The sequence below is a fragment of the Rhipicephalus microplus genome, chromosome 6, assembly GCF_043290135.1.
Source record: "Rhipicephalus microplus isolate Deutch F79 chromosome 6, USDA_Rmic, whole genome shotgun sequence".
Lineage (NCBI taxonomy): Eukaryota > Metazoa > Arthropoda > Arachnida > Ixodida > Ixodidae > Rhipicephalus > Rhipicephalus microplus.
In genome coordinates, this window is record NC_134705.1 from 166,093,061 (window position 1) to 166,119,202 (window position 26,142).

At 49.6% G+C, this 26,142-nt stretch overlaps 2 protein-coding genes across 2 annotated transcripts in view; both read right to left on the bottom strand.

The window, feature by feature from the left end:
- Positions 1 to 8,517: 8,517 nt before the first annotated feature.
- On the bottom strand, positions 8,518 to 11,039 carry LOC142765026 (solute carrier family 13 member 2-like). Its single transcript, XM_075865574.1, has 2 exons — positions 10,515 to 11,039; positions 8,518 to 9,146 (listed from the first exon to the last, which is right to left on the bottom strand). Exons 1-2 carry the CDS (start codon positions 10,665 to 10,667, stop codon positions 8,982 to 8,984), a joined length of 318 nt encoding a protein of 105 aa, XP_075721689.1. The 5' UTR covers positions 10,668 to 11,039; the 3' UTR covers positions 8,518 to 8,981.
- Positions 11,040 to 11,383: 344 nt separating this feature from the next.
- LOC142766075 (sodium-dependent dicarboxylate transporter SdcS-like) overlaps positions 11,384 to 26,142 on the bottom strand; it is a 40,298-nt gene continuing 25,539 nt past the window's right edge. The window contains exons 7-8 of the mRNA XM_075867908.1: positions 19,393 to 19,561; positions 11,384 to 11,599 (exon numbers count right to left, since the gene is read on the bottom strand). Coding sequence (XP_075724023.1) covers positions 11,384 to 11,599; positions 19,393 to 19,561 — 385 coding nt within the window. The remainder of the gene's footprint in view (positions 11,600 to 19,392; positions 19,562 to 26,142) is intronic.

Genomic DNA, 26,142 nt, shown 5'->3' on the forward strand with positions numbered 1-26,142 from the left:
ATAATGGGGTGTGGTATAGTAGGTTCCAAACTCCGTGCTGCAAATAGCGACGACTAAACGTTGTTTTCGATTCGAATATTTATTCAACATAACAAAATTCATAAAATATGCAACCAAAACAACGATAATAAAGCAAGATATTGTAACAAAAAAAGAATTATCTGTGCGGAGAACTCTAGCTGCCTTTCCGGCCTTGAACGACTTGTGCTCCTTGGCACTGGATTTCTGCCGCCGGCCACTTCGTGCTCTGTGCGCGCCCATGTCCCGCTGCGATGCATCGCTAGTTTCACACTTTCACGGGTGTCACCACCGACGCGAACAGGGCACACACGACGGCACGTGGAAGCTTCTTAGAGGTGCGAGGCAAAGCAGCCCCGCTGTTGAGCGCAAGGCAAACAAGACTGCGGAAGTTGTTCGTCATCATCGTACCGTCATCATCGCTGCAACTAAGCGAACCACGGGTGCGCCAATCTTGCTTCCCGTGTTCCGACGATGACGGCGACGACACTCCCGTCTCGTGCGCTACGTCAGAGCCGACATCATTCGCGCGCCGATGGACGCCCGTTATGCGAAAACGCTATGACCGACATCAACGCGCGTCGGCGTCGATTTCGGGTAGGCGAGGTGGACTTCTGTGTAGCGTGGCCTCCGCCTTCGGGGATCCTCGGTGCCTTACCATGAGTCTCGGAACCTCGACCGCTGCATGTAGGGCTGGCAATGGGCGCGTCGGCAGCCGCGACGAAAGGATTGAACGATGCCGAGCCAGCACTCGCTTGCCTTCTTCAATTACGAAGGGTCTTCGTGGTCGCGAGTTTCGTCCGTGGAAAGGAAAGCCTCGTCCGATGGGCCGGTCTGCTCCAAAGGGCAGCATGAAGTGCCCTCGCAGAGCTCTGCAACGTTCTTCTTCGGCGTCTTCGGGTACAAAAGCGTTGAAACTCTGACGTGGCGTTTCAAGTGCATGGTTAATGCTCCAGAAGTCACCAGCGACGCCGCAGCAGATCACGGAGTTCGAACCACCACGGATAGTGTTGAACGGTTGGCTGATTGGTTGGTTCCTCAACGTTTTGGCGGCGAGAGGGCACGTATCAAACGGCCATTCTGTGCCCGAGCAGCGCTTCTCCTTTTGGTCGGTTTTGAAGAAACGCTGTACCGAAGCAGGAAAAGTCATGGCGCAGGTGTCTTCCGTCTGCTTGCCCAGGGACTCGTCTTGATGAAGCTTCATCACCGGATCCTGAAGATGGACCCAAACGGTATCTCTTTCGGTCTTCGCAGACTCGAATGGCGGACGGAATGATGTGGGCTTGCCTTGGGCATCGTGAATTCACGTTCCGCTCGTGCTGCGTGCCCACACGCGTAGTAGCGTCACGAGCGTAACCGCCTTCTTTGTTTTCTTTAAATTATTGGAGGGCCAAGGACGATGCTGGGGATTGGTGGTATTAAACATCTATTTACCATTGTTCAGTGCGCGTCCGTAACTGGAGCTTTGCTATGCTACCTGCGATTGGAAATGGCTGGCAGGCTGTCTCTTGTACTGTATGTTATACTGCTATATACGGAAACTCTTAGTAGGTAAGCTCCACTACTATACATACTCCGTTCTTTACATCAGGTGGAACAAAGGAGGTTTTTTTTAATTGCTGAATAGAAACTCCCGCAATGCCTTGCCAACAAAAGTTTGTCAGTTTTGCCCTCCAAAGTTGTGGGAAACATGCTCTTTTCTCGTAGTGCCCACTTAGAGATCAAGTGCCTTTGATATGTTAGTGTAAATGCTACGTTAATATACATCAAAAGATAGCTCCCGACAATATAACACGCAAAAACGAGTATAGGTGACTGAATCTCCAACGAACTTTGCCTCCTATTAGAGGCTTACTAAGAAAAGCTAGTAACACTAAGACACACTTCCACCAATATGTGACCCGAAAAAGTTTATACATTAAACTCGTTATAGGCGCTCGAAGGAAACGCTTCATTTTTAATCGCTTAACGCTCATAGTTTATAATGCCCTAGTAAGATGGCCGCCGCAGCCGCCATCTTACCATAGGCACGGCTTCATTCCTGAGCAATAATTTCCTCTCCAGATATCTTGTTTCAAAAAAAAAGTCTTCTTGGTCTGCAACGCTGTGGAAGAAGTTCCGTCAGCAATACGTGTGACTACAGGCGTCTTGTTCTTGGCTTTCATCGTTATAAACACTCGTGCGAGACGAGCGCGAACGCACAGCGTCGCGAAAGCCTTCACATAAAACATCAAGAAATCAGAAGAAAGATACGCTAAGTACGGTACGAAAAACTTTAACGATCCGAAGAAGTGCCGGCGACACCGCGGACCACTATCTCCGTCGTTATCTCCGACGCACGAAGCACCTTTACTCATTACTTAGCTCAAAGAGGAAAAGAAGTCATGTCTCAGATGAAAATAGAAAAAATGGCAGCATATCCACGGAGTGAACGATGGAAAGTGGATCCAAGCATTCGTCCGTCCATTCGTTCTTGCTTCCGTCCGTCCATGCGTCCGTCTGTGTGACCATCCGTGCATTCATCCATCTGTCCGTGCGTACATCTGTTCGTGCGTCCACACGTCCATCTGTGCGTCCGTCCCTGCGTTCGTCCATGCATCCGTCCCTGCGTCCGTTCATGCGTCCATCCATGCATCTGTCTATGTGTCCGTTCGTCTATCTATTCAGCACTCCAATTACCACCACTTCGCATCTTTTCATCATATATTCTCCATATAGAAGCACCGACATTCAACGGACATTCCAAGGACTAAACGAGAGGTGGCACACGCATACTTTCTTACGGCATGCGCTTCATATCTACTTCCCACCTTTAACCACCTCAAGTTCAAGGTATATATACTAGTCCACTGTATTCATGGCACTGCGGCTCAACGCTGACTAAACCTTTCTAAAACCAAGCAGGATACGCCCAGCGAGTATAACGTAGCAACGCTTTCTTGTCAGATAGTGCTCAATATACATACCAAGGGCTGCTAATGAGGAATGAGGGACAGGAGAATTCGCCTTCTAGTTAACGCGCACGCTGCTAATTTTTATTGTTCAACAACACACAAATGAAATTTCCCACCGGCACCACCTTGCAGGTCAGAACGTAAGACAGGTTACACACTACGACTACTACGAGAGACGAACGGGTGCCGCTTTAAGGAGCTTCGCCCCTAAAAACAATAATCGTGCTATCTCTTATTGGGAACGCATTCATTGCAAGAAGTCGCGCTCACCGCCACAGCATTGTGCCTAACCTACGCAAACGTCTTCGCTCGCTCTGCGCGAACAAATACAAACAATGACGATGCGTGGCCCTGAAATTAGATTCTCATACGTGGTCACGTCTAGAGTGCATTCTGTCATGTCTCAACTCTTGGTATCGACTCGCATCTGAAAAATAGCGCTATCTGAACAAACTGCGTAAATTTTCAAGCCTTTGACCTCTTCTTTTTTTGAGGGGGGGGGGGGGGGCATCGAAAGCAATCACTGGAGTGGGAATAATTTTATGAATACCACTTCAGACAACCCACTAGCCGCCATCGACGTTCTTCGAAGGGAACGTTTTCATTCTGCCGCGGTGATCTAGTGGCTATGTAACTCGATTGGTGGCGAACTTTATTTTCAGCCGGATTACATTCTTCACGACAGCAGTCAAGCTCACAATTTTTTTCTGATCTTCTCTATTCTTGAGGCATGATGAAATGAATGATTGATTGATGTGTGGGGTTTGACGTCCCAAAACCACCATATGAGTATGAGAGACGCCGTAGTGGCGGGCTCCGGAAATTTCGACCACCTGGGGTTCTTTAACGTGCACCCAAATCTGAGCACACGGGCCTACAACATTTCCGCCTCCATGGGAAATGCAGCCGCCGCAGCCGGGATTCGAACCCGCGACCTGCGGGTCAGCAACCGAGTACCTTAGCCACTAGGCCACCACGGCGGGGCTTGATGAAATGAAGGTGCCACAAAACAACAAAGACGAAGATAGTTTTACTCAGAAGTTTCACTACACCATTAGATCAACCCAGGCCCCGCCGTGGTGGTCTAGTGGCTAAAGTACTCGACTGCTTACCCGCAGGTCGCGGGTTCAAATCCCGGCTGCGGCGGCTGCATTTCCGATGGAGGCGGAAATGTTGTAGGCCCGTGTGCTCAGATTTGGGTGCACGTTAAAGAACCCCAGGTGGTCGAAATTTCCGGAGCCCTCGACTTCGGCGTCTCTCATAATCATATGGTGGTTTTGGGACGTTAAACCCCACATATCAATCAATTACATCAACCTAAATGGCAACACGTCTATGTTGTAAGTTATTTGAGCCTATCATCACAGACCGCTTCAGTCAAGGCCTGCTGGTAAGATAACGAATTTTTTTTTCCCGTTACGATTCGGGTCATCCAGCTTTTGTGCACAGATAGGTATAACATTTCAATCGTTCTCTTCAACGGGAACAGATGTCATCCATTTGGAAAGATTCTGAGATTAGGGGGTGTGGTATAGTGGGCTCCAAACTCGCATGCCGCAGACAGTGACGACTAAAACTTGTTTTCGATTCGAATACTTACTGAACATAACAAACTTCATAAGTAACCAAAACATATATGTAACCATATATGTATCCAATATGTAACCATATTGTAACCAAAATAAAAATACTAAAGCAAGATAACGTAACAAAAAAAATTATCTGCACGGAGAACTCCAGCTGCATTTCCAGCCTTGAACAACTCGTATTCCTTGGCACTGGATTTCTGCCGCCAAGCGCTTCGCACTCTATGCGCGCCCCTTTCCCGTTGCGATGCATCGCTAGTTTCACACTTTCACGTTTGTCACCACAGACGCGAACAGGACATACACGACGGAACGTGGAAGCTTCTTAGAGGTGCCGAGGAAAAGCAGCTCCACTGCTGAACGCAAGGCAAAGACGACTCCGGAAGTTGTTCGCCATCTTCGTACCGTCATCATCGCTGCAACTAAGCGAACCACGGGTGTGCAAATCTCTTGTCCCGTGTTCGGACGACAACGGCGACGACGACACTCCCGTCTCGTGCGCCAGGTCAGAGCCAACGTCATACGCGCGCCGATGGACGTACGCCCGTTACACGACAACGCTATAGGACGACACTGACGCGCGTCGGCGTCAATTTCGGGTGGGCAAGCTGGACTCCTGTGTAGCGTGGCCTCTGAGATCGGGGATCTTCGGTGCCACACCCTTCCGCGAGGAAGTGGTCATTATAGCGCGGAATTTTTTTTTCATGCCTAGGTGACCAAAGGTTCGCTTCCGAAAATGTTCTTTCCCTAACCAAGAGGAAGCTGGCAAAAGTATGAGTGCATATACTCTCTTTGGGTATACTGATCGAAGTATCGCACTTGCTCACGTAGTAGTCGCCATCGCATGAACTCAAGATGCGTTCCCTGATGAAGATGTATAAGGCTTTACGGCGCGAGGACCAGTGACCGCCAAAGAGCATTAGGCCGCGATATCATGATCATCCTATCTTCGCCCGCTGACAGGGCAAAGGCCTCTGCCATGTGCCACCAGTCAACCCGGTCTTACGCTTTCTGCTGCCAGGTTATACAAGCAAACTTCGTATCTGCTTATGTCATTTTTCGACTACCTCTCATGCTTTTGCCTTCTCTTGGAATCCAGTCAGTTACCCTTAATGACCAGCGATGGTTATGCTGCCTACGCGCTACCTGCTCCCGGCCCATGCGTCCATCTTTTTGATTTTAACCGACCGTGATATCCTTCACCCCCTTTTATCTCTCACCCAATCTGCTCTCTTGCTGCAGTGTCTCTTAAGATCACAACTATAACGAAATGGTCACGATACAAAATTGGGTTTACGATTACGTTTTATTCTATGTAAAGACCTAAAATTATTCGCAGTAACGGTACGTAAAAAGGTTTATTACTAAAATCGTGAGTGACGTGCAACGAGTTTGACGAAAACGAGTGACTAGGGGTCACGACACCAAAGTGCGAACGTTCAATTAGCACGAATTGGTCATCAGTGCCCTTGATCACAAGAGCCGGGAGGGTGCTGCTTTCTTTCAATTAAGAAAACACATAAGCAACATCTTCCAAGAAGTCTTGGTAATGACCACCTAAATAAGATACGTATACGAAAACTGCGTGTGTCCTTAACATGCTATCAGTGAATCATTTTTAAAAAGACAATTCCGCTCGTGGGTTTTGCGTTTACACGTCGTGTAACACCATAAAAGGGAGTAAGATAAATTTCAAGTATACCGAATTACTAGGCGTAAGTTTATTGGCGACAATACACGCGGTCCAAATTTATTACGCTACTTCCCTATCCCATGATGATAGTTAAAGCGCGAGAACACAACGACGACACAGAGACAAGGACACGAAGGACAAGTGCGCTCGTGTCCTTGTCTCTGTGTCGTCGTTCCGTTCTCGCGCTATAACTATAATCATGTCATACCAACTAGCCCAAGCTGTCACACTTCTCAATCTCAGCGTGACTTGGGGATGTAATTGTGATAGGCAACACACACCACTTCTTGTTCTTTTAAATACATGTCACCGCTGGGTTGCACCTGCCGACACTGATGCCGGAATCTCTGCAAAACGAGCTCTTTATCGCGTTTTTACGTGTGTACAAAAGAATACCTGTGGCGCTAAAACGATATAAACAGCGTGTCGGTAGTTTTCCTTGGCGCCTAGTGCAAAAAAACGCGGGCCATAACCCTTAACCTCGTAGAGTTCAATGCTGCTGTCCGACGACGGCGGAAGAGCATGCCGACCTGTGCTCGCGCACGAAATTAAACGACCTCTGCGCTCCTCCCTTTCTGCGGCGTCAATATGAAAAGCCCGGTTGTCAGACAACGTTCGGACGCGATGCTGCGAGCTTATGCCAGTGATAGTGAAGGAACGTGATACTATTACCGACAGGTGATACCTCGTGGATTATGAAAAGACTTATAGATGACCCGCTTAAAAGTATATTGTTTTTATTTTTTCCGGTGTTTCTTTCCGTTAGGGCTACCGTGCTGGGTTTTAGCCACAAGATCGTTTGCGAGGCCGCATGCGATTTGCTACGTGAGACGAGATGAATCGAAGGCTAAGTTTATTGAAATCCAACATAATTTTCAAAAACATAGCCTATCATTCTCCTTTTATTCATTTAGAAGGTAATCAAAATCAACCATACTCATTAAAACATTTGTCTCTTTATTTTTTCCTAAATTTCTCGCGAATCCAACAAGTGACTTCAAATATCTATTGCGTAACAATTTTACATTATGAACAAATTATTTTATATAGCAAGGTACCGCTCGTTTCATGGTCCAGGATAAGAGGGGCAATAAATCAATCAATCAATGGTGTCTCAAGCTTATATAAGCAAGCGCGTCACAGTAAGCGTCAGGGACCGCCAACATCAGCCCCTGAAACCTCTCTACATTAAATAAAGTTTGTTTTCTCTCTCACTAAAGTTAACCCAACAAACTCCGGGACAGTGAATAACGTAGGGTTGTGGGGGAGCTGTAGCGAAACGTCCTTAAACGTCGTCATTTGAAAAAAAAGTGCTTTTTCCACATGTGGGTCATTTATGAAGGCGATATAGACGTCGGGTTTTGAAAAAAAGCACATCGATACTGATATCCACAACGTCTGAAATCTGGATGCCGATTCAGAGATACAGCTTTCGTTATACGGTGATCTTTAAACTCGGTGACCGCATGGCGCGCCTCGCAAAAGAAGAAAAAAAAGCCTTATACCAGTTCAGTCTCTGTACCTTCCTGAAAGAAAATAACTGCGATAGACTAGAAAAATGATGACACCACTATTTAGCAATGTCGCGGACCACGTGTCTCTGGCCCCTGTTGTTCCAATATGCAAGGTACGCGCCAGCAAAAGTTTTCGAATATCGCGCCACCCGCCGCGGTGCACGGTCGGTGGTTGTGAGGTGCTCGAATGATCACCCGCGGGTTGCAGGATCGCATCCAGATGAAGGCAAAAGTGCTCGTGGCCCGTGTACTAAAGTTTAGATGCATTGTTAAAGATCCCGATTCGGTCGAACTTTCTGGAATCCTCCACTATACGGGGGTCTCTTATAAATATATCGTAGTTTTGGGGCGTTACAGCCAATCCCGTATTAGTTTTAATACCAACATCACCCGAGCGTTCAGCTCTCGACATTATCCACCTCAGTGGATCACCGGCTCGGGTATTCGGCTGCTCATCCGAAGGTAACGGGTTCGATCCCTGCTGTGGCGGTCGCCTTTTGATGAGGGCGGAATCGTGGTGGTCCGTGTACTTTGCGCTGTCAGCGCACGTCAAAAAACACCAGATGGTCAAAATTTCTGGAGCTCTTCACTGTACGTGGTCTATCTCGTAATTATATCGTGGGGTTTGGACGTAAAACCCCTGATATTGCTATCATTATGGGACATGCAAACACGAACACAAGGAAGACATCAAGACACAATCGATGACCATCTCATGTCCATGTTTGCGTGACACACCAAGTAGTTGAATGCACACCAAGTAGTTCGCCTCACTGTTATTCTGAAACTTGACGTGCATGTGCAAGTTCTCAGGTGGTCGGCTTTTAAGGATAGAAAAAAAAAAAGGATATGAGACGGCACAAAACCAGGAATAAGCGCTAAGTGTTCCCGCTAACAGAGGGCGCCCGTATCAGTGTTTTTCTTCATTTGTGTCCCGTGTTTTTTTACACCGTTCATAACGATTAGCGTGATAAATCATTATATTAAACGAAAAAACGCAATCTCAGCTCAGAAAAAAAAAAGAGAGAAAAACGTGAAATATAAAGATCACAAAAATAAAAACAGTCATTTTTGCGAACAATGTCCGCTAATTGTTGGAGGTGCCAGGAAGAGGCATAAAGTTGCCGAGTCATGGTGACCGACACCGTAGGCCCGGCCTGCCACGTTCACTCCCGTCGGTCTTGGGGCGACACGCCAGTGTTGCGCCGTTACGCCGCTAGGCAGCACTGCTGGCGTTGGCGAGTGCGCCCGTCATGATGCCGTTCTTGGCGACGGCCCAAGCGGGCAGGTCGCCGAGGGAGAACAGCCAGACGCCGACTGTGTTCACCGTGGCGAGCACGAGGAGGATGGAGCTCAGCTTCACGGCCAGCCCCGGGTAGAGCTGCACGCGCGAGAGACGGACTGACTGAATTAAACCTGAACATGGCAGAGCTGAAGAACTGAAATAAACTGGGCCTGACTGAACGGACAAACTGAAATAAACTGAGCCTGATTGAACTGACGAAGCGAAATGAACCTGACTGAACCCTATTTACTGGAGTGTGCTGACGAACAGAACGAACGAACCAACGAACTGAATTGAATCAGACTAGACTATACTAGACTTGGCCGAACTGGACTGAACTGGAAGGGCCTGTACTAGACTGGACTGATTGATTTGGCAGTTTTTCAATTATTTATTGAATGATTGATTTATCGGTGCAATTTTAAGCCACAAAAGCATCAATCAACCTAATCGACCTACCGTGCTGTGCTTTTGTAAAACAAATTAATGGGGCGTGGGGGAATCTGCCACGTTGATTTGGGCTAAGGAGATCAGAGGCAAATAAACGTTGATTCACTCTTGATTTATATTGATGCACCTGAGTCACTTGGGCTTACCTTTGATTGAAACTTATGTCATCAGGTTCACTCTTTATTCACACTTGATTGACTTATTCTACTTCAATGTACGCTGATTAGTTTGTTAAGTTTTGTTTATTTGTTTATGGTGCTGATGAGGAGCGAAAAACAAAGAAGTGTGGAAGTACAAAACTGAGGAAGCGAAAGGGTTACTAATATGAGTGCTGTGTAGGGCTCCAACCAACGACTGTGAGATAAAGATTCTCATGCTCAACCACCTGAACGCTCGTTTTCACCACACTTAATTCGCTTCCTCATTCAATGTTTGCCTGTAATTGCGCACTTATCACCACTTCTTTTAAATGCGAAGCTGCTTATGAACGAGGCATGTCCTCTATCGCGTCGTAGCCGCTGATGACGATGGCGATGGTGCCGTTGACGATGAAGAGAAAGCGCGTTCTAGACCCCACTTTCCTCTCCCGCTATTACGGCACAGCAGATGCAAGGTTCGGACAACATACCAGTTATTACCAATAAGCATTGTATTAGCTGTATGTCGCTCAATTACATGGATTAGTGATTATTGCCACGGGTGATTTGCGGTAACACCGAACTATTCCCCTGCTTCGCCCACTCATCGTCATTCACTTCGTGGATATGCCATGATATATTTAAATTTGTACTCTTAATAACTTGGAGTCTTCACACGTGTTTAACGACACGAGCCATTCAATACCGTTTGTGTCGAAGACGACGCAAGGCTACAGTTTCCTTTTTATCCGGGAACGATACAAGACTTTCTATCTTGGGTATGATTAGGAAGTTGCGTAAGAACATTGACTTCATGACGTAATGCGTCCATCTCTCTAAAACATCTTCTTCTCCATATAGGCAGCGATGCACTCACGATGTCGACGATTTGAACGTCCATGCACGAGGTGACGACGGCGATGCTGGGAGCCGCCGTCGGCAGCACAGTGGGCGTGCATGTCGCCATGGCCACGGGCAGGGCGTAGTACAGAGGGTGCACGTTGGTGAGCACGCCCTGCGGTGCGTGCATGCGTGCCCCTAATCGTGAACATGCGAATACTTCACAAGCTTGTCTGCTTCAGAAGCCGCATGTCAAACGATACGTATTAAGGAGTCACTGCGGGCTATTGTTAAGAAGAATTTCGTTGGAAGTTCCATGTCTGTGGAAGGCTTTCGTGTGCCCAAGCATTACTAGAGATTCCAACAACAAAGCGAACCATTTAACGATGCCGACGCCACTTTGGAGTGTCAGAAAGGTGTATAATACTATCGATAATTTTGATCTTCAGCAATATATATGCATCCTACTTTAGTGATAGTAACTTATATCAATGTCAGTAGCTATTGTGGTTCGAGACACTGAATATAGGATACACTGTCAACATTCAACTGCCGTTTTACGTTCTGAGTGTTCATGTGTATACCATTGTACGAATAAGGGTATAATTTTTGTTGGAAGAGCCGGGTCTTCGTTTTCAATTGTTCCCTCCCTCTGAATACGAAGGCTACACAAGTATTGCTACATTCAAACGTACTGTCGCCTCTTGCCTTCCTCCGCAACAATTCATCGCCATATAAATGTTCCATATTAGGAGCCGAGGATCCCCTTCATCCCTTACCCAGTGCAGGGTATCAAACCGGATGTGCGTCTGATTAACCTCCCTGCCTTTCCTTGTATCTTTATCTCTTTCTCTAGGCACAAGCCCGATCATCTGGAGTATTGCTCCGGCATGGCGTCAGCGCAACTCACACGCATGATCTGATTTCTAGAGAGCACCGCTTGGAGATAGCGCCACTCACGATGTCCGAGGCGATCGGTATGAGGAGTCTGGCGATGACCACGTTGGTGTTGACCTCTGTGAGCACGGTGGTCAGCAGGATGAGCACCACCTGCGTCTGCAGCGGCGTCAGGGAGTCCAGGCTGCTCAGCTCCTCGGTGATGCGCCGGGACAGACCCGTCCACTGCGTCAACGCGATCGCGCTTCACGTCTCGAGTCCCGCGGTAAATACGCAAAGGTCACGCTGGTAGGGCGGCCACACTGCCACTAACAGCCGACATCTCTCGGTGCCTGTGTGTTTCACACTAACAGCTAACAATAACATAACAATTATTCTGAAAAAAAAACAGGGCACGCAAACACGGACACGAGAACGAGATCATGACATCACAAACACTAGATGACGGAGGCAAGGAATGGAGGCTATTTGGGCGCCGCCATCTTGGCCTGTTAACTCGATGTTTTCTTGTTTTTTTATATTGCGACGTGAATTCAAAAAGCAATGAAGCATCGTATGCATCAACTCAACCCTTTTCATGTGTGTGCGTCTACCGTAACGATGTTCGTTTAGTTTTAAAGGTGCAAACCACAAAGGTTAACAGCCGAAACCTCTCCGTAAAGTAGTCTATAGGTAATAGCGGTAGCGTATGTCTGAGTCAAAGAATGCCCGGCCACGGTGGTCTAGTGGCTAAGGTACTCGGCTGCTGACCCGCAGGTTGAAGGATGGAATCCCTGCTGTGGCGCCTGCATCTCCGATGGAGGCGGAAATGTTGTAGGCCCGTCTGCTCAGATTTGTGTTCAGAACCCCAGGTGGTCGAAATTTCCGGAACGCTCCACTACGGCGTCTCTCATAATCACATGGTGGTTTTGGGACGTGAATCAATCAATCAATCAATGAGTCAAAGGACGATTAACTTATATAAGAGATGAAATCAGATGTCTTGACAGTTACCTTTCCCGTAGAAAGCAGCGCATGCCGGATTGATAAGTTCGCATATTAAATGGACATGCGCAGATAATATTTTTTGTTAGTGCACAAGGAACGTTTCAGAAAGAAGACAGATAGCATAGAGCGCACTCCAGATACAAAAGACAGATAGAATAGAGACGTGCGCTCTATCCTGTCTTTTTTCTGATGCGCAAATAAGTTTTCGTATATTCTTTCTCTTCCGCCGTTGACCGCATCTTCAATTGTTAGCAGTTGTTTGTGATGTCCTGACTTCCTTCTTGGCTAGTCTTTGTACGCCTTTTGTCTTTCAGAATAAGTACCAACTACCTCAGCTTTCTGTAATTCTATAGACATTAGAATTAGTTACGAGCAAATCCCCAGTTCTTTCAATTGTATTCTCATATTTCCCCTTTCGTTTTAATGAGTAAGTCAGCAATCGAAGAAATCGTGTGTGTAAAAAAATAAGAATGAAAGTGGAACGTGTCTTGCCGCGGCTCAACGGAATTTCGCGCGCGAAAATTCCGCTTATCTGCTGCAAGCAATGCAGCCCGAAAACTGGCCGCTTTAATGACCATTTATCAGAGCACGCCTCGTCTGTCTGAAATGGGGCAGAAGACAAAATTTCATTTGCGGTATCACTGCAAGAACCGCACGTGTGAAACATTGCTGGAGAGCGCGTGCATTTCGCTGAAAATTGAATAAAACTTGGCTCAAGAATTCCCTGATCAAATGTATGTACAGTGTCAATTTTTATAAAAGGGAGCGCGTGGTCTGCACGCTCCGGCGGCTGCTGGCAGCGCGTTCAAGCGGGAGCGACAGCAACAGCAGTTTTTTTTGCGTCATCTCGGGGCGAGCAATACAACCACTCGTTGCTGATAGGAACCAGCGGCAAGATTGCGACACCCTCACTCTTCAAGGCGATTACTCGCCTCTCAATGGTGATCCCCTTAAAGGGGGTCGCAATATTGCCGCTGGTTCTACATTTGTATGCTTTCGTGCATGTGCCGTATGTGAGTGGAATTGTGTTTATGTTGCGTATTGATTATGTAACCCTTCTCCCATTTTTGTGTGTAACCATGCGTGTGCCGCAAAGTAAACACCCAGCGCTGCTAGGAGAGTGTAAAGGCCTGAATCCACGTAGCCGTTGAGGCGCGTCGGCGCGTGTCTTCTACCGTCACCCCCTGAAGCTTTTTAGGCCTGCGCGTCACGTGACGTGACGTCGACGACGTCACATCGCGCCGGCCGCCCTTCGCTGGGTGGCTGCGCCAGCCGCGAGCGCTTGCCGCGCGCGCCCTTCACGCCTACTGACTCAGGCGAGGTTCCTTGACACCATGTCCGCACGATTTATGAAGGTATCGATTGATTGTATGGTTTAATGCGCCGACGCAACGCAGGCGATGAAGCGCGCCGTAGGGGAGAACTCAGGATTAAGTTTGACTACCTGGGAATCTTTATTGTGTGCCGAAATCTCGTACACACGGGCGTTTTTGCTTTTAAACGCGGCCGCCGCAGCCGGGTATCGAAACCGCGCCCTAGTTCTCAGCAGCGCAACGCTTTAGCCACTGAGCCACCGCGGCGGGGGAACTTATCAAGGTATCAAGAAATAATGAATATCGTGAATGGAATAAAGCATATTTATTCATCACAGCCAGACGCCGTCTGTACAAATATCACAGTGCGCATTGTTCTCGGTCCAGGCAGACGACAGGCAACACAAGATGTTGCCCTTAATGCTGAAAATATGCCAAAAGCACAAAACACAATATCTTGCCACATAAAACTCAGAAAACAAAACAGATTGTAACAGCAAAAACATCCCCGAGCTTTGGAACAGAAAAAGCACACTTTCATTTAAATTGTAGGTTAGCGGAAAACATCCCATTCGTTAATCATAGTAGCAGTAGCAACACAAGGTATCAGGTTCAAACACTTGCCAAAAATTACAATACATAAGAACACTGGTGACTAAATTGTGGTCCACAGCATGATAAATCACAGAAAGAAAAGTAATTGTACTGCCACAGGTAGGTGCATGTCCTAGGGAAAAAATCAAACAAAAATCTAAGAAAAAACAAATCACAGTGCACAACATGTCTGTACACCGAGTGCACAAGGACAGTGTACACAGCTCAGGTACCAAAACGTACGGTACAACTGCTACAGTAGGCACCAAGGCAGTTCGAGTTAAAAAAAAAAGAAAAAAGAGTACAGCACTTTTAAAAGCTAAAAACTTGTAAAGAGATACAAAACTGCAAACAAGGCTCATTTTACATAAGGCAGAAGTATACCAAGGAAATCAAGTCATGACTATGCAATCAAATACACTCAGTGCAGTTTCACAAGAATAAATGTGAAGAGAAAGACGCGACGCTTGGAAAATTACTTTCGAGGAAAAATTCGGGCCTTTCTATTTTTCGCCTTCTGATCTTTTTCAATGCGTAAAAGATCGTTCCTTTGCTTGCACAAGTTGTTGAGCATTATATTTGCTGCACATTTTGCAACCAATGTGATGAGGAGCTCGTAGGTGTGCCCGTTTTCACACGTATCTATGCCTTGGCAGAGAGTCCAGTGTAAGTTGCCGAACGACATTCTTTTGGTTCGGCCCATGGAGAAACTGGGTAGAGGTACTTTTCGTCATGAGCTTTCTAACTACAACCTCCGTGTACTGCGATTACAAGAGGAGAAGGAAATTTGAAGCCACCCCAATCCAGTTGTGCGATTAAAGAAGGGGTGTCCTCTCCTGTTTCGGCCGTATTTCCGGTAACGGCCAACTGCCTCTGGCAGCTTTCACACTTGAGAACTTTCATTGCAGTGTGTGCACAATACCCACCAACATAACCAATCACCGGCATTTGTGCTCTGAGCTCATCAAGGTCAGCATCGCTAACATGAACACTAAAAGAAGTGCCCGCATCCCTGACACTGTCAGTCTCTTCGATGCCTCCGAGATCATCGTTGCTCATCCTTGGAAGGGCATTTTGAAGGCAAATCCTTCCCTTGGTTTCGCAAAGCTGGCGAACAGATATGTGATACTGCCCCCCAGCAATCTGCCTGTACTGACCAAAGCGACTCTCGAGGGGATCAGTCTGGACTTTCCCTAGCAGAATGTACTTAAAGTGAAACTCACTAACGCAGTACTTCACCAATGCCAAAAGCGATTGAGCAGAGAGCCTCAACGCACTTAATGTCTCCTGGGTAAGTACCCCGGTGTCGTGCCTATAAAATTCCCACACATCGAGCCATGTGATAAAAGCGCTTAGAAAGCTTGCCTTTGGGTCATCTGTGTGGTTTGACATGGGCTCTTCGTAAACATTACGGTGATGGAAGCCCTTACTAGGTGTCTTTACATTGACAATGCTCCACCAACGAAGAATTATTTTGATGAACTCGGTGGTTGCTGTAGCATGTTGAAAATCAGTATGACCCTTGCGAGCGGCCAGGGCTTCGGCTACGTGCGGATTAAAAACCTGCAGTACGAGTTTGACGTCCTGTCGTTCAAAGCTGCTTGAATTTAGAGCTTTTGACGTCAAGCCATACCCAGACTTCAGAAGCAGGGGTGACTCCTCTTTATGCAAATCTCTCAAATGCTTAAATGAAGCAGTCATCTTGCCTTAGAGATGAATTTCAATGTTTGAAAGCTCGAAGCGTGTGTAGAAAAAGCAAGTTTCAGCAGTTTTCTGGTTGAGCCAGTTATTTCTTATGTATTTAAATAGATGTACAGCATCCACCACGTAAAATAACGGCCGATCCGGGTCTGCCGGATATGGGTAAACAGGGCTTAGCTTTGGTTCTGGCAGAAACATCTTCATTGCCTTCCTGTTCAGCGAGTTATTGTCACAGGCAACCGCTATTACCCTGTATATAATTTCTTCTGAGCCCAAGATCACCTTCTTCAGCATGCAATGAAGGTCTTCACCCTGTAAGGTTTTTACCGGAAGAATGTGCGCCACCTCCTTGAATGCGCTCAGCAAACTTTGTATCATAAACACGTGCACCGAAGTGGCCGCTTCGTTGGAGTTAACTGCTGCACCACATGTGTTCCCACCTTTGTAATCTAAACAAGGTTTGATATGAATCTCGTCAAGCATCAGCGAAACAGTGTGTTCATGTGGCCGCAGATGTTTGAATCTCTGAGACACATACTGAAGGAAAGTGTCGTCAGAAGAATCAACTTGTGGGCACATTTGAATAGATGAGCACACATTTCTAATAGTGCTTGGGTGGGGCAAAGTTAGTGTACCTGTGCTTCTCAGGAACTTGTAGGCATGTGGTGATATTGTACGCAAGATGCATGCAAAGACCATCACCTGTGCGCTATACTGAATGCACTCTGTAGAAAGGAGTAGTAGCTGCTCCTTCATAAAGTTCACCGTCTCTTTCTTGCGTTCATCAATGCTGGCTTCCAATTTGTCCAGAAGGGAATGTATTGCTTGAGCCAGGTGGCGATAAGGGCAGCGCTCCTCAGACAGCATCGACAGGTTGTTCAAAATTTCCAACAAGGAACTTACTTTTTGAACTGAGTCTGGTACAACAGCGCTACCAAGGTTCTTGATTGGTGAACCTTGATAGCAGGCAAAGACTTCAAGGTTTGCAAACACGCTCAATGACGCATTCAAACAAGGTTCACGATCGTCGATAATGTTCAAAATCATGGAGCACTCTTCTTTATGAATCACAGTCCACTTCGGAGACACTGACACCCCTTGCAGGCGAGCCCTTAGTTCTTCGAGGGACGAAAACCGGTCTCGTTCTTGCTCCGCTTTATATGACGCCAGCGACTCTTCTACAGCACGGGCGAGTTGGGAGGCTTCTTGTCGGCTCCTCTTGGCGTCAGGCGTTTCTCTCGTGCTCTGGTCTCGTACTGATAGGTAGGACGGACAGCCGGGAAATACCGTTGGGACAGATCCAGGACGCAACCGTGGCACTGGGAGTGCAACTTCAATAACTCTCCCTGTCCTTGGATCCGTGTACGATGTCGTCTTCTCGATGCATGAAGCGTCTAAATGATCCGCGCACATCTGCACAAACGTTTCAAGAACGTCTGAGACGCCACTTCTCAAAAGAAAAAAAATGCACTCCCGTTTGCATGACCGTGTTTACAGTTCATGTAGCTAAAACAAAGTCTACCTACGTTTCGCAAGCATCTAAATAAAAGCGCTGCGCTAAGCGGTACAAGCCACATGAAAGCAAACACGGGAGCGTGATGTAACCGCACTCCACGAAGTGCTTCCACCGAGAGCTTGCAAGAATGGACGACACCATGGCACTGTTAGTGAACAAAGCGCAGCTGACCATCCTTGCTGCGAACGTGCCTTTCTAGGCGATTCTCATCAACTGCTGGCGTCAGCGCTTCACGAGGCCCGGCGGCCACACGCTTAAGTATTTCCCATCATGGGTGATTTCTACCCGAACAAGCAACGACAAGCTAAGAACAGGAGCATCTCAAATTCTTACCTTAGTGCACGAAGTCGGCACGAAGTCCTTCCTAGGAATGGCGTGTAGCCATTGTTCGAGAGCGTCGGCGTCTTTAGAGAAGGAAAACACTTGTATCTTCTTTCCTGTTTTGTAGTGGCCTGTGCATCCGGGTACACAACACTTATTCGGCATTGTCGCATCACTCCAGCATCACGCACGGAAACGAAATTGCCGCAAAACAACAACGGAAAGCAACAAACGTGAAACACCGTCAACACCATGCCACCGAACTGACCCGCGCCGCCCGCGCTGCGCTCGCTGCCGCTGCGGCTTCCCCGAGAGTCGGCCGGGCGGAACTGACGTCAGATTGCTGGGCGCAGGCCTGAAAAGACTTTCCGGGGGTGACGCTTCTACACGCGGCGCCGAGCCATCTCCAATGTGGAGAGACAAAACGTGCTGCTTCGCGTAGCCTTGCGCCCTCTCTCTTCATGGGGAGAGAGCACGGCGCAGCCTCAAGAAGCGACGCGCCGACGTGCTCCAACGGCTACGTGTGTTCAGAACTTAAAGAAACGAGCGCTTGCAGCATTATTTACGAGCACACAGCGGTGACGGAGAAATTAACGGAAGAGGATAAACCAAGCGGAAGGCAGCGCTCTATCGCATCCTCCACCCCACTTCCTTCCACGTCCTCGTGCTCAAGCGAGGAGAGGGCCCTGGTGACCGTCCCCTCCCCCACTGCACATGCGCCAACTCTCCTTCCTCTCCTCGCGTGCAGCGGGAAGAGTAGGTCCTCCCACATCCTGGCGCTCACGCCGGGAGAGGGGGAGGGGGGGGAGTTGGCGCATGAGCAGTAAGGGTGGTCATGCCACACAAAGGAATGAACTCCGCCATAACCTGATCAAATCTAAAAAAATAGTGACGAGTACCTTCTTTTAAAGAGCGAACTAGTATTTTAAGTGCAACGCCGCCATAGACCGAAGGCAAATGGTGCTCGGAGTAACGCAGTTTTCAACCTAAACAACCGCCGAGCTTCACCGCGATAGGTCGAAAGAAAGCGCCACTGTACCATCATTCCAACATCTGTGGTTTCGCCTCGAGCGTTCCTACGATGAAGCTACAGCAGAAGCAAATAGCGTTACTGTACATGGCACCGTTGTAGCAAATAAGGTAACCCTAGCAGTATCAGGAAGGCGCCGTTTGTCGGGGAGTCTTTCCCGCCATTGTGGCCGCTCTTGGGAGGCTCGCCAAGAACAGTATGCGCGCTCGCCCGAGAACATCTGTACCGACGAAGAGTGCATCCCGCCTTAGTGACATACTTTTGCCGCGAAATATCACACAGAGTAAATTAAGCAATTACCAACTATAGGCCAACAATTAGTCTATCATCCCGCCGTCAATGGACAACGACTACGTCGATTGCTCAACCCTACTGAAGAAAAACGAGGCACAGCAGCCATAACAGAAGCGAAACCCCGGTATCGAGTGGATCTCGAGCTGCGGCCGCGAAAAAGAAACCCTGCGAAAACAAACACAGGCCCAGGACGCGCATTGCGATTTCCCAGCATTCACTTGGTGTAGAGCTGCCCACGTTTTTCTGTTTGTTACTCGCTCACCTCGACGGCTCCGGCAAGCGAGAGACCACCACTCACGGACAGCAAGGCTCGCCAGGAGATGCGACCGGACACGTTCTTCCAGTCGAGCACCGACCCTTTCCGTCCACCGTGCGGCAAGAAAGACAGCAGCACCACGACAACCATCACGTTCACTGACTCGTGGGCATACCTGCAGCCATATGATCAAAGAAATGCAAACATCGCATTTTATGCACTAAGCCTTGATCCGCAAGGGGCCAAAATGATCGTTGTGTCATTTTAAAGGTCCGATCGTACGCTCCGTCCTGCTGTTTGTGGTTCGACGAGCAGGAAGTGTTCCTAAGCACCGTAGGCATCCACGTTTTCGTGCGGATCTCGTAAACGGCGTGTGCAGTGAGGGCGCGGACCTCCAAATTGGCTGCCCCAATTCTAGCGATCCTCGCAGATGACGTCATGCGCACACTTCATACCTCGACTCAGGCATGGTATCCAGGATATTTTCGAGTGGGGAGGGCAGAGGGTGCAATACCTAATTGCTCAAAAGAAAGTCTTTCAAGAAACAAAAAATGTTGCCCGGGAATGTAGCCAACTGAACAAATCTCGTGGGTAGAGGAGAGGGATGAGCCTTTTCTTACTTATGTGCGTGCCTAGACTCGGAGCTTGCCGACTGCTGTTCTGTGAAGTCTACACTCAAGTGGAAGACATGCAAATATAACAGTGCTTTCATCGCACGTGACTGCGGGGCATGTTTAGAACGTTTTGGCGAATGGGAGCCATACACACAGCGAGAATGTTAATACCTTCACGGGTGTTTAAAAAGGGTGTTTTGGCTGTCTCACGATGAACCGCCGCAGTTTCCTGGGGAATTATGGAACTAATAAATACTACGAAGGAGTAAACGCGATCTTCTCGTTGAAAAACTTACGATTCCAAATAGAAGGAGGGTCGCTAGGGGGCCACGGTGTGCAGACGCGCGTCGCATCGGCTCCGCAGATTTTCTATGGTTTTCGGCGATTTCTTTCCAGCCATTCAGTTCAGAGTATTCCCAAGTGACTGCGAAAGTCCTGCGGTCTCTCCCGATACCATTTTAAGTGTGAATACACTTTATAAGCGACCCCAAACCATCCACCGCCGTCGGCGGCGTCCGCAGTCTTCTCTCTATCTTTAAAAGAAAGAGGACTTGGCGGGCCGCAGCACGACGCTCTACCGAATAAGCCACGGGCGCTACGCTGATATCGGTGACAGTAACGCGCCTTATACCCCCTCCCCCTTCGCTCGCTCCTCCGCTCTCCTCGCTCGCTGCAGCTGCGCGCGCACCCCTCTCTCTCGCGCACGCCCGCCTTCTCTCTCAGTCTCCCGTCGAGAGCCGGCCGTGAGGGGGAGTAAAGTTAAAATCCGTTGGCATTCGCCAGTGAGTTAACGTGGACTCCCCCGTGTGATCAAATTGCGATTCCCAGGAACCATTACACCATAAAGGCACCATAGTGTGATTAATAAATATAATAGTGCGAATTAATAAATACCCCTCATAGCATCACCCCGTGTATTCGCACTTAACCATTTTCACCCTCGGGGAAATGCTTCGGAGTTTTGTGCAGGTGAGCCCGTGTTTCGGTCACTTTTCGAAGATTGCCCGTACCGCCACGCTGGCACGACAGTCAAGCCAGTAGACAAGGCACGGTAGGCCTGACAAGTCGTCGGAGCAAGCGGGTGCCCCATCCGCTGCGCCGGTGCCCGAAATGAAATTCGTGCAAGTCGAAGGGGAGGAGATATCGCCGACGGAGTTCGGAAAAGAGCAGGTATGGTGCGAGATCAGACGAAACACCAAGAAGGCGGGTGGAGACGCCGACCCGGCGAAGAACCAGCAAGCAACACCAGCGTCTACCGAGAAGGCGGCGCTTATGCAGAAAGCGACGCAGTACTTGCGGAAGATCACCATGACGATCCGAATGCCCAACCTGCCGACGGATGACTACAAGATCATCGTGCGACCCCGGGATGGCTTCAACGTATCCCACTACCAGAAGGACCGCGTCCACTACTGCATACGCAATGCTGCAGGGGTGGGGCTCGAGGTAGCCGAGGAGGACAGCGTCTGTCTCAATGAGCGACAAAACGTTATTGTGGTAAGCACGCCGTCATAAGATCGCGCTAGACAATATGGAGGCATTCGCAAGCTGCGAATTGGCGACCGCGAGTTCGAAGCGAGTGCCTACAGAGCGGCTCCGGAGAACACGTCCAAAGGCCTCATCAGGGGCATTTCGCTAGACGAAAAGACGGCGGACGTCGTGAGAAGTCTGGTTAACCACCGCAACCCGAACGTCCTGCATGCCAAGCGCATGGGAAACACGACCAACGTGATAATCCTTTTCGACGCCTACTACGTGCCTCGTTACGTGAACTACGGCGGGATGGTGATAAGGTGCACTCTTTACAAGAAACATATCGATATGTGCTACGAGTGTGGTCGTTTGGGACACAGGGCCGACGTGTGCCCCAACCCGAACGACAAGAAGTGCCGTGGGTGCGGATGTGGCAACCCGCCCGACGATCATCGGTCGAGCCGGTGTGCCAACTGTGCGGAAAGGGTCACCTCACCGGAGACCGCAAGTGGAAAGCTAGGGCGTCGGGATGATTTTGTCTCGGGAGGTGCAAACCCGTAATGCACCACCGAATACAAGACACCCTACCTAGTCAAGCGCCGACAGTGGGAACGCAGAATGCGCGAGGAGGCGGAGGCCCTCTACAGCAGTAGCAGCACAGTCAACGACGGGGAGGAGGGCTACGGACGACGCCACGCACCGAGACGACGTAGCGGCAACAGTCGATCGGCCTCGAGGGAGACCCGAGCGCGGAGCCGCACTCGCTCCCGTACTAGCTCTCGAGCCCGCTCTCGCAGCGTCTCCCGACCTCGTTCAGCGAAGCCTCGCAGCACGTCGACGGCCCGAGCCAACCACAGAGCTGCAGCCTAAAGCGGAGGAGAGGTTGACCCCCATAAATTGAGGTGGGCGGACGTCGCCTCCCGACGCGCGCCCAGCGCACCGCTAACGTGAACCGAGAGTGCCATTGATAGAAACCCAGATGTAGACAGACGCGGCAGCTCTGCTTACAAACGCAACAGCGACCCAGAAAGTCTAATGCAGAAACAATTGGATCAATTCGAATCAATAATCCAAAAACTACTGCAGGAAAATGCAAGGTTAAGAAACGAAATTGCCACGTTGAAGGGGGAGGCCCCGACAGTTCCCTTTCCTCCTCCTACTCCTCCAATCAAACCCGTCGCAGCCGACGTGGCTGCTAGTACAGCCGAGAGTGTGCAGGAAGCCATGGAGGCTCAAGACGCGCACCCCGCACCCTCTAAACTTAAGGCACTTGACCCGGAACAATTCGACGTCAAATCGCAGAAACGCGAGGAGAAACTCCGCGAACAAGTCGATAGACTCGACGACAAGGTAGACGCGATGATGACCCAACACGCGCAGCAAACCGCGTAACTTAACAACGCAATTGCTCAGCAAACCACACAAACCGAACAGTTGAGCATTGCAATATCTCAGCTCACAAAAATGGTCGCGACGCTGCAAACGCGCATAGACAATATCGAAATGCGACTTCCGGGCGCAGTGGGTCGCCCAGTACGAACGACTGGGAAACCGTACTTTAGGCCGTTACCTGACGAAGAGGTGCAGGATCAGCCGGACGGCAAATCATAACACGTACAGTCACCATGGCTCGACACGAAACCACACAAACACAACGCCCACAACAGCATAACACACGGAACATGTTCACTATCTGGCAGTGGAACTGCAGGGGGTACAGGAGGAAACGAGCGCTTCTCCAACAATTCTTACGTAGCCGGCAATGACCGGACGTAATACTATTGCAGGAAACCAATGACCCGGTCAAGCTGGCGGGGCACAAATCTATAGACGAAGCTGTGACCGCAGGAGCCCCACCGGCCGCTGCAACGCTAGTGCGACGCAACCTCACCGTGGCGCAACGCGAACTTATGAACGTTAACATACCGCATGTACTCATAGAGCTCATCCCGACGAAAGGGCGCGGCCCCAGCCTGTTTGTGCTGAACGTGTATAGCAGAGCCAAAGCCAGACACCGCTTTAGCACGTTACTGCGAGAGGCGCGCGAGGCAGCTGCCGACGGGCCCTTGCTCATCGCGGGTGACTTCAACGCGCCCCACACGTCGTGGGGGTACGGCTACGAAACGCCAAAAGGTAAGCGCCTTTGGGACCATGCGCAGAATGAGGGCCTCGAGCTCATCACAGACCCTTCCGCGCCTACGCGCACGGGCAACAGCGTATGTGCAGACACCTCACCCGACCTCACATTTACCAAGAACGTTGCTAGCGCGTGATGGCACAATACACAGGAGGACATGGGTAGCGATCACTCAGTGATCGAGATCCAGGTCGACGCTGAACCTCACCACCGCGTTCATCGGGAAGGTACCAAGGGCAAGAACCACTGGCTGGTGGATTGGAACGCGTTTCGCAAAGTCCGAAAAGAGCAGAATCGTGGCAGTGCGGCTATTGAGGCTATAGATAGCTGGACTGCGACGCTCAAGGGGGATTTAGAAACGGCGACGCGGGAGGTTCCGCCAGAAGCACAGCTTGAAGTGGTAGACAGCAAACTCCTACACATGTGGGAAGCCAAGCGCAGCCTGCAAGACAGGTGGAAGCGTCAACGCCAGAGAGAGAGAGAGAGAATAAACATTTATTAATAACAAATGCACACTGAGCCTTCTTTGGGTGGGGCCCTCAGTCCAGGCCTCCATTGCCTTGCGCGACCCTGCGAGCCCGCTGGACCCAATCGAACGCTGCGCAGACGCATAGCACGGCTAAGCAGGGACATAGAAGAGCACGCGTTACAGGTATGTAAAACGCAATGGGAAGAGATCTGCAATGGGATGGAGAACCAGCTGCGACGGGCCAAGACGTGGCATCTTCTCCGGCACCTCTTGGATCCGAAGGAGACGAAAACATCGCATGCACATAAGCTTAACAAGTTGCTGCACGAATACAAAGGCACCCACGCGGACTTTCTAGATGACGTGCGAAGCCGTTACTTTCAGTCACGTAGCCCCCTCGCGCACTCGGCATACGCCTGGGAGGGTGAGGGTAACGCGGAGCTAGACGAGGACTTCAGCGTTGCAGAGGTGAGGGCGGTGCTGCACAGGCTCAACACAAAGTCGGCGCCAGGCCCGGACGGGATAACCAACAAAGCGCTACGTAACTTGGACGATGAGTCGATAGAACAACTGACGGCTTACATGAACGAGTGCTGGAATGCGGGCGCTATACCGAACTCGTGGAAAACGGCGCGCATAATTATGATCCCCAAACCGGGCAAACGAGTACAGATTGACAACCTTCGACCGATATCCCTGACGTCCTGCGTTGGTAAGGTCATGGAACATGTGGTTCTCGCTCACCTTACCAACTACCTCGAGGACCGAAACATGCTCCCACACACGATGCTGGGGTTCCGTCGTAACCTTTCCACGCAGGACGTTATGCTTCAACTCAAGCGCGATATCGTAGACAATTCCACACGATCCACCAAAGCGATACTCGGGCTCGACCTCAAAAAGGCGTTCGACAATGTTAGCCATGCTGCGATACTTGAAAGTATACGAGCGTTGGGACTGGGCGAGAGAACGTACCACTACGTACGAGATTTTCTTACGGGCCGCCGGGCCCGATTAGCGATCGGCGGACTAGAATCTCAAGACATATACAGGGGTTGTACGGGCACGCCGCAGGGCTCCGTAATCCCGCCCATGCTCTTTAACCTCGTGCTTGTCGGATTACCACGAAAACTCGCTGAGATAGAAGGCCTCCACCATAGCTTGTACGCGGATGATATCACCCTCTGGGTTGCCAAGGAAAATGACGGCCACGTAGAGCAAACGCTACAGGAAGCCGTCGACGTGGTGCAGGACTACCCTCGCGACACTGGCCTCGAATGTTCCGCCGCTAAATCGGAGCTCCTGCTCTATAGACCCTCGCGCAGGTGCCATAAACCCAAGAACGCCGATTCCGCATTCGAGTGCGCATATAGAGAAATTCATTTACGCACATCAGACGGCGCTGTCATCCCACAAGTTAACACCATTAGGGTACTGGGCTTGCGCCTGTCCGCCAACGGCCACAACGGCGAAACCATTCGCAGACCAGAGGGTGCGGTCAATGAAACAATCCGGTTGCTGAAACGAATAACAAATCGGCATAGCGGAATGAAGGAAAGCAATACCATTCGCCTGGTACATGCTTTCGTTATGAACCATATAACGTACGTCACCTCCTACCTCAAGTGGCAGGTGACTGAACGCACCAAACTAGATTGTCTCATCCGCAAGGCGTACAAACGCGCAATCGGATTACCGGCCAATACCAGCATGGAAACATTTCTCGAGATGGGGTTGCACAATACTCTAGATGAGTTAATCGAAGCACACAACATCACCCAGTACGAACGTCTGGCGAAGACCAGAATTGGTCGACACATCCTCGAGACACTTGGTATCAACTACCATACGCAGCGCGGCGAAAAGGTCGGGATACCCAGACGTATTCGCGAGCACATCGTCGTTCTGCCGTTGCCTAAGAACATGCACCCGACACATCACATCGGTCGGCGCAACAGGCGCGCCCAAGACCTTGAAAAGAAATTCGGCAATAGCAAAGACACAGTTTACGTGGACGCGGCCCGTTACGACTGCCACCGCGGCTACGCGGTCGCGATCACGGA

What these genes read in the sequence shown, in the direction of transcription:
- LOC142765026 (XM_075865574.1), bottom strand. Translation starts at nt 10,667, where the DNA reads ATGCACGCACCGCAGGGCGTGCTCACCAACGTGCACCCTCTGTACTAC. An exon ending in ACGTTCAAATCGTCGACATC is followed by an intron (nt 9,147 to 10,514) that starts GTGAGTGCATCG and finishes TCGCGCGTGCAG; the next exon opens with CTCTACCCGGGGCTGGCCGT.